The 9,184-nt window shown below is 38.3% G+C and overlaps 1 protein-coding gene across 1 annotated transcript; it reads right to left on the minus strand.

Annotated features, from left to right (window-relative positions):
* Window positions 1-205: 205 nt before the first annotated feature.
* On the minus strand, window positions 206-2,855 carry LOC100890706 (E3 ubiquitin-protein ligase TRIM71). Its single transcript, XM_003723937.3, has one exon. It carries the CDS (start codon window positions 2,703-2,705, stop codon window positions 537-539), a length of 2,169 nt encoding a protein of 722 aa, XP_003723985.2. The 5' UTR covers window positions 2,706-2,855; the 3' UTR covers window positions 206-536.
* Window positions 2,856-9,184: the final 6,329 nt, after the last annotated feature.

Consider the following 9,184-nt stretch of genomic DNA (forward strand, 5'->3'; position numbering starts at 1 on the left):
TATCAACTTGGCCGAGTTAAAGTCCACATTATAAAGCACATTAATACCTTCATTCGGCAAGACATGAATCTGCACTGACCGACCATTACCAGGTGAAGTGGTAAAGTGGGAACGATGGTATCAAACAATTCCTTGAATGCTTAACAAATTAATGAATGAGTGTCTTATCATGGCAACTTGGCTGAAAGCAGTGTTAATTTTTAAAAAAAATTGGCGCCTAGCATTATTAAGATATTAAAAATGCCTTATAAATAAAATTATTGCCATTGTCTCTTTCAGACTGTGAACTTCAACATAAACACTCCCATGGTCGATATTTATAAAAGCGTACCGAGTTAAGTCTAGGTTTACCGTCGGTAGATTTTAGTCCACTGATTTTTATGGAGCACCACGTGTCAACTTCTTCATTCCAAAATGATAAATCAATTTCTTACTTTTATTTAGTTGTATTACATTAATTTTGTAAAGAATAAAGAGTTTGACACTTGGCGCTTCAAAAATCAATTGTACTTTAAAGTCCACCTTTATAAATACCCCTATGGAAGCGTTTCAGGCAATGGCTTTTCTCTTGGCGCCACAGTCACCACTTTCCCGTCAACACCGGTCGTGGTCACCACTGCAGCCGCGCAAGCTCCTACTGGTGACACTGCTAAAACAAGATCGTTGTAGCTGTGCGATTCCTTCTCAAACAGAGTATCCACCTGCATCCCCTGGAAGGTATACCTCTGAAGCGTCTTCTTGTTGTTACGGTCGGACCAGAGGATGTAGAGCAACCGATCAGCATCAAATCCGATGACCACCTTCTTCCATTCCTCGTTGTGGATGGAGCATAGGACATTCCCGTGATGATCTAGTATAGATACCGTGGCTGGTTCATGCGTGACCGCGATGATCTCTGGTCCCATGTGAGGAACAGCGACGCAAGTCGGGGAGATATCATCAAAGGTCAGTGTATTCTTCAGGTTGCCATCGGATCGTAGGATGTATATCTTGCGGTTGTCACGATCAGTGATGTAGATGTTGTCCTCGTTGTCTGTTGCCAAACCGGAGATACTTCGTTTACCGGGTAAACCGTGAGACAACTCTCCTAGAGCGTCCCCAAGGATGTACAGCTTAGCATCAGTGGTTGCGATGACGAAGCGATGATCTGATAGAGAGGTAAAGCACCTGATACTGTCATACTGCAAGGTTGGAAGCCAACGGGTCCAACTGAAAGAGGTACAGTTCGGGAAGCTCGTAGAGGTCTGCTTGATAGCAGCAAACACTGCAGGACTTTTCACCTCCTTGGCTTCATAAACACCGCGGACAGTGGCCGCATACGCGTTTCTAGTGCTACTATAGTAGCCTTCGTACCTCTTCCCGCTGTCTCTTGTCTCAAGTTTGTAGAGTGTTTCAGTCCCGGTCTTTACATGAACTGTCTCTGGTCTTCCTCCGATGCATTCAGCTTGGACAATGGCTGATATTCTTCCGTCGCGTGTAAACTGCACATCTTTAGGACCATTCTTGCAAGCAACGCTCGAAGTACTGCGCTCTCTGCAGCTACATCCTACCGCAACTTTTCCAACTTTCGCTTCGAGTGGTGTCACGTGATAGTGCAAGCGATCGATTGATTTCCTTATATTTTTCAGTTTCTGTTCATCAGGTTTTTCAGCAATGGCTCTGTCCATGGCCTCTCTAAGACTTTTGTACATAGAGGCCAAGCCGACGAGATCCTGCTCATTCTCCATGATCTGGTTTGTCAACAACAAGCTCTTCTCCGCCAGTGATTTGATATGCTGCGTTTTCTTCCTCAGTTGATTCAATTGCTTTGATTTTTCACCAAGATAATCACATGCCACTTTCTCCATTTGAAAATGCACCTCTTCTACCCTGCTGCTGTATTCGACAATAGCATTCTGTATGCTCTTGCTTGTTGTCTTAGTTTTGTCCATGATATGGGTTTCGAGTTCGTCAACCAAGTTAAGAAACTCTGAGAACTCTTCAGATTTCTCTGAAACCTCTTCTTGACGTGAGATTAGCTCTTCACGAATGGTAGGGACAAAGTCCTTCAAGAATTGAAGCTGATGGCCCTGCTCTCGGTTATGATCAATCAGGGTACAGTCGTGACAAACAGGTTCAAGACAAGTCACGCAGAAAATCTTCAGTTTCTCGTCGGCGTGTTTTGGACATAGCATTGAGTGGTCTTTGCTCTGGATGGTTACTTTCCCGTTGAGCAAGTCGGATATGTTAGCGACGGTGTGCGTTTGGGTCATTCGTAAACCGGCATGAGCCGAAGAGCAGCGCTCGCAGAGGACCTGGCAGCATTCTCGGCAGTAGGTGAAAGGCGATTTTTCTGTCGATGCAGTTTCTCCAGAATCAGTACATCCACAAGCCTCGCAGCGATGGGCTGAACTGGCAAGTTTGCGTTCCCGGGTCTCCTGTTCCAGTAGAGTTTCCACCAAACGGGTAGCTCTGAAGTCGAGTCTCAATCCACGGACACCAGTATCAGGTAGGGCAGTATATTCCTTGCAAAGGGCGCACTTCAAGGTGCTGTTGCCTGACTGGGACGAGTCGTCTTTGCGGTTCCGGACGCACTTCTCCAAGCATTTCTCACAGAAGCTATGCAGACATGCCAATATACGTGGTGTATCCAATTTATTGAGGCATATGGCGCATTCAACCTCCTCGGAAACAACAGAATCTAGCAAAGTGTTTAACGAAGCCATGACGATCACTATTCCTGGCGTTTAACCCTAGAAGAAAAGCTTAAGAGAGAGTAAGGGTCCCAAGATTTACTTCAGTATATACACGTGAATTGATGAACTACGTATTCATGATGACTATTAGCCTATGCACACCCGACTCGTATTACTCCCTGCTCGGCCGTCTAAAGCAAAAATGAGAGGAGCAAAGCAAGTGATAGTTGTTGGAGGATAAAAATAGATGTAGGCCAACTCATCTCATTAGTTCGGGCTCAGGAGGCGGAGGGGTTACAACCCCATGTCGTCTTGAGAAAGATGTTCGCAGCACGGAGGAAGATGCTCAGATCGTTTTAATCATTGTTCGAAAGTATTTATTGCTCTTTTCGTTCTTAGATTGATCAAGATTCATCAAAAGATGACTAACTTGTGAATAGTATTATTATCCCCTAGTTTACGTCTACCACTAATTGTTTTAATACAAAATTAAGTGTATAATTATGTTTGATTAATTGAAACAGCCACTCTTTATATTAATGAGGGCAATGTGCGTTTTTAAAGTTTGCTGGAGATCAATAAATTACTGTTTTATTTAAATATGTAAGTTTTAAGTTTGCATTTCTGCTTATACTGAATACTAGCAAAAAAGCCTCCGTTAAGAAAAAGAGGGGAGGAGAGAGGGCGAGAGGGGTCGATAAAATAGATAGGGAGAGAGAGATAGATAGAGAGAGAAAGAGAGAGAGAGAAAGAGAGAGAGAGAGAGAGAGAGGGAGGGGGGTGATACATTACAGATCAAAGCTAATTTATTTCATGCATGTCCTATCTTGATATATAAGGTAATGATAATTATTATGACATGTCAATCAATTTCGATCTTGAACCATCCCTTTGACATTATAATGTTCATTAGTGTGGACCATCAAATTTTTTTAAATGAAAACATGTTTGTGTTCATAGACAAATACTTTTTGAACGAGTCAAAGCTATATGACGAATGACATACTTTTACAATGAAGAGGCCCTACACTGGTGATAGTCATTCAAGATTTCAACCATCCTTTGACATATCCAAATCAAACACCATAGTCATAATAACATATCTATAATAATAAAACAATAATAAAAAAAAAACGGTGCTTATAAAGGGCTTACCACCGAAATCTCTAAGGGCTAAAATCTATGTTGAATGTAATTTTAACATGTTCATCGTGATCATTGTCCATTTTACAAGAATGCATTTTTGCTTTATTTAGATCGTGTGATATTTTGCCCTCCAAAGATCGAAGATATTTCTCCCTCCTCATTCATTACGCTCCAAGACTGGATATGCCACTTTCCCATCTTCCCGCGCCGACATAACATAAATACCTGACATGTATCTCATCAGTGCGCCCTCTGTTTAACCCGCCTACACCGATGTGTTAGGACGAGACATGATCGTCTGTCATCTTTGTGACATTTGTCCGAGGCAATTAAAGCCTGCGTATACTTGAACCCATAAAGGGATTCATTAAACTGTTAGAGGAGAAGTCCACCCTGACTATCAAGTTCACATTCAGATTAAAGACATGTGTACGAAGCAATTATAGCCTTAGTATACTTGAACCAATGAAGGGATTAATTATTTAAAGGGAAAGTCTACCCTGACTATCAAGCTCACCGTGACATTCAGATTAAAGACATTTGTCTGAAGCAATTATAGCATTAGTATACTTGAACCAATGAAGGGATTAATTATTTAAAGGGAAAGTCTACCCTGACTATTCAAGTTCACCGTGACATTCAGATTAAAGACATTTGTCTGAAGCAATTACAGCCTCAGTATACTTGAACCAATGAAGGGATGAAGTATTTAAAGGGAAAGTTTACCCTGACTATCAAGTTCACATTTAAATTAAAGACATTTGTACGAAGTAATGACAGCCTCAGTATAATTGAACCAATGAAGGGATTACTTATTTAAAGGGAAAGTCTACCCTGACTATCAAGTTCAAATTCAGATTAAAGACATTTGTCCAATGCAATATCCATCTCGGTGTATTTGAACCCTTGGAGAGTATTATTGAAAGGATATAAGTCTACCCTGATATCAAATTCACATTTTAGATTAAAGACATTTTATACAACGTGATTACCACCTTTGTGTATAATTAAACCCATGAAGGGGTAAACAAAATTTGTACGGAAAGTCTACCCTGACTATCAAGTTCATATTCAGTTTTATGACATTGGTCCTAAGCTCTTACCGCCCCTGTATATACTACTTGAACAGATGGAGAGAGTCGTTAAAGGAGAAGTATAACCTGACTATCAAGTTTACATTCAGAAATCAATTTCAGACATATTTGTTTCCGTATAATATGTGTGATATTTCAACTTTTGATCCTATTACAAAGTGCCCTTACCTCCGATTTCCGATATGTGATTAAATATAGATGAACTTTCATGATATTCCTTCTTGTATCGGATAATCATGGCATAAATTAATGTTTACATTTCAATATACATTATGGAGGGAGGAAGGAGTCGATATTACCTAAAGGCACGATGCATATGCTTGGGTCTCCATAACTAGTCATACATACACATTTATTCCATGAATACGCAACAATACATGTATAAAAAGGAATCGTCTCTAATAATTATTGACTATATGGACTATTACTATTATATACAAAAAAGGGCTCTTGTTATTTGAATAAATGTATGAAGTCAAGTCTGCTGATTATATTCTCGCTGGTTTTAGTAAAATCAGAATTTGAAAGAAAGAGATTATTGAGAGTTCAAGAGAGTATCCTATGATGTTCATAGCACAACACACATCGTGAGCTGCTTGCAAAGGTAAAGGCAATTTGTGTCCTGATCACATCTTGTAAAACTTCTATTAACTATCTTATCTCATATCGGATTTTCTTCAAACTTTTCCCCTGTTCTGCTAATCTAAATTTTCTGTTCGTTACCAACTTGATGCCATGGCAGACTTTTCCTATGCAGTGTCGTTTGTTCGAAACCAATAACAGCTTCTGTAGTTACTGTCGAGTTACCAATTTGTGTCCTGATCACATCTTGTAAAACTTCTATTAACTATCTTATCTCATATCGGATTTTCTTCAAACTTTTCCCCTGTTCTGTTAATCTAAATTTTCTGTTCGTTACCAGCTTGATGCTAGGGCAGACTTTCCCTTTGCAGTGGCATTTTTTCGAAACCAATTACAGCTTCTGTATACAATAGCATAATGTTACACGTTATAAAATCGTTGTGTGCAATTACATGTACGATCATAAATACCTATAGAGATCATTACCATTTTCTTATTAGCGTATTAAAAAACTCTACACGAATTTCCTCTCTGTCCGTCTGTCTGTCTCTGTCTGTCTCTCTCTCTCTCTCTCTGTCTCTCTGTGTCTCTCTCTGTGTCTCTCTCTCTCTGTCTCTGTCTGTCTACCTGTCTTTTTGTCTGTCTCTCTCTCTCTCTCTCGCTCTGTCTATCTGTCTGTCTGTCTCTCCCTCCCTCCCTCCTTCTCTCTCTCTCTCTCTAAATAGAGCAATCAAGCCGTATTCTTTTTAATTATTTTATAAAACCATACCAAGCCAAACCAAATCTCTCTCTCTCTCTCTCTCTCTCTCTCTCTCTCTCTCTCGCTCTCTCTCTCTCTCTCTCTCTGTCTCCCTCTCTCTCTCTCTCTCTCTCTCTCTCTCTCTCTCTCTCGTTTTCTCTATCTATCTATCTCTCTCTATCTGGAGTTCGAATTTCGTCCGAGTAAATCTGGTGTGCCCCCCCCCCCCCCCACCCCCATGATGCTGAAACCCCGGCCGGCCCTCAATTATATCTGGATCCCTGCTACACCACTGCTCATATAGATGCGTCGTTATAGCTTGACTAATACAATAGGCCCTATATCTGTTTTTCTCTTTTGAGGTCATGTCACATGCACCCACAAACTCGTTTACCCCTTCGGCTTATCAGCAAATATGGGCCTGACAAGTTAACACGGAATGCCATCAGATTAATTCATATCTACATGGTCGCTTATAATAACTGACGCTTGCTTTCACCTTGGACTCTACTAAGCCTCGTTCACACACGATAGTACGTGAAATAAAAAATATAAAATAAAAACAAATATATATATATATATATATATGTTTAAACAGGGCATTAGGGTTTGACTGAATATAGAGCACAACAATAATTATGCTGAAATGGCGCGTTAAAACAGGAACATGTTTCTAAAAGACGATTGCAAGGCCTTTAGAGAAATCAAATTTGAATACCTTATTTATCTTATTACGTTGCTTTTATGTGCTGCATAATTATACTAATGGCATTGTTCTATTCGCGCTTTTTATTTAGGGTGTAAGGTGACGCAACAACTGCTCAGCTCTGTTGGCAATTACTCTCTGTTTTATTTCATCAAATATTTATGCAGGGTTGGAGATAAAGTTGGGTAAAGGTTAGGTTTAAAAAAAGAAGGTTCTGAGGTTGAAACAAAGTATAAAAATGAATTGAAACAACTATGGAAAAAAAGTAAATATGGCTACTGGAAATATGACAAATGATAGCTCAGTGGATAATGAATTATCTCCGGAGATATTAAATAATTTGTTTGCAAATGCTGGATGTAAAATTTCAGACACATTTGATCCTAAATCTCCTAAATAGAAAAATCCTGAATACGTTTATGTATTTAAAATGGGAACTATCCAGGAAAATTATGTTCGTAAACTATTATCCAATTTTGGTCCTGTTGGTAATTTAGATATTTTAGATATTGATTCGAAATTGCTCAAAATAGCAGCATATATATAGGCCTATATAAATAACTTACACTATTATTTTATTAGTCCATTAAATTGGTCTGCTTTAGATGACAGTCTCAAACAATCTGCATCATTACGACAATTTAAGTTGAAATATAAAAAATACCTACTGCAATTCTAAATAGTCATATCAATCTAAAAAATAATTATTATTATGTTTCAAATCGCAATTATGTTTTCATCGGGTCAGTTTAATCTAATTATAATACCAGACATTTGAAGGGAGAGTCCACCCTGAGGATGGGTTTACTCCGCCTTTACTTGGCCACACACATTCTCAGGGTGGACTTCCCCTTCATTGCTACCGGGGCTAGACTCGATAAGCTTCGCTTTTTCTAGCCCCATCTACATTACTTACCTTTTTATGTTTTAATGTTGATGTTTGTTAACTGATGTAGATTTTCATTGTTCTTTTATGCTTATGTATCTGTTTTTCATTTGCTCTATGTGTTAAATATATAAATGAAATTTTCTTAATTTGTATATACTTCTGGATTTTAATGTGGAAAAAAAATGAAATGAAATGAAATGAAAATTTGGAATTGTAATAGATGACTGAACATGTTAAGGAAAAGATTATTCAGACTAATTTCCATGAATACTTACTGTTGATCAATCTGCTTCTTTTAAACGTCATTCAACGGTCACATGCCTCCATCGGGTTGTTGATGACTGGAACGAAGCCCTTTATAAATGTGAAATGGTTGGCGCTCGCTCTCTAGATATATCTAAATGTTTTGATTCAATAGATCAGTTTATAGAAGGCGCTGCATTGCATATGACAATTTCTGTGCAGTACGTAATTCTTGTCTATAGTGCGAGTGTAAATACCACGTAAATAAATTTTGATCGGTCGATTTTACTTATTACTAATAGATCTTTTGTATTTATTTCATGACAAGCTATGCTTTTTATAAATATGAATTTAAGCTACTATCCCAAAAATTATGCAACGACGATCATCACAACCTTTGGCTCGACTCGGTACCAGGATCTGATAACACGTTTACAAAACCTTGAGAGACAACCTGCTGAATAAATGATTTGTAAATTTGATGGTACACAAATCGTTTCGAACAATTTGTATATTACATTTGTAAAAGGTTTTTGATTGCCATGGATAATTTAAATTGAGATATTATATGGACAGACCTTTTACGGTCAACATTGTATGGCTATTTAAATTTCGAATGCAACTTTCCAAATCAATTTGTCCTTTACCTCCTTTACATGTTTGTCAGCAAACTAAACAATTCTCAAAATATTTCATCGCCATCCTTTACATGCATTAGATCTCGACCTGAGGTTCTCTATAATAATTTATGCCAAACTTAAAACATGAACAAAAAACAAATAATTTATAAACAAAATAAACAAATCTTGACAAAAATTAAATGACAATTTATTTTTCCTCTCTGCAATTGACATAATATGCCCTTAAACTCTTGTTATGATGCTAACAATTTGGTAGTGTCGAAATGAATAATTAGGCGTAGTTAGCCTTTATCCATCATGAATCTACTTGATTAGACCCACTGTTATATAGCAGAACTGCGTGAATCATTTTGATCGTTGAATAGAAAGAAAGTACATGCTATAATTGAGCAAGTTGTTTAGCATGTATATGCCTACCCCATGAGATGCTTTGGATTTTGAACGGGTGAATTTAATTTCATCCTGCTCC

Source organism: Strongylocentrotus purpuratus, unplaced genomic scaffold (genome assembly GCF_000002235.5).
Source record: "Strongylocentrotus purpuratus isolate Spur 01 unplaced genomic scaffold, Spur_5.0 spur5_scaffold_12, whole genome shotgun sequence".
NCBI classification, from domain to species: Eukaryota; Metazoa; Echinodermata; class Echinoidea; order Camarodonta; family Strongylocentrotidae; genus Strongylocentrotus; species Strongylocentrotus purpuratus.

Bases quoted from the DNA above. Each gene is read 5' to 3' on its own strand.
- LOC100890706 (XM_003723937.3), bottom strand. From the start codon at position 2,705: ATGGCTTCGTTAAACACTTTGCTAGATTCTGTTGTTTCCGAGGAGGTT.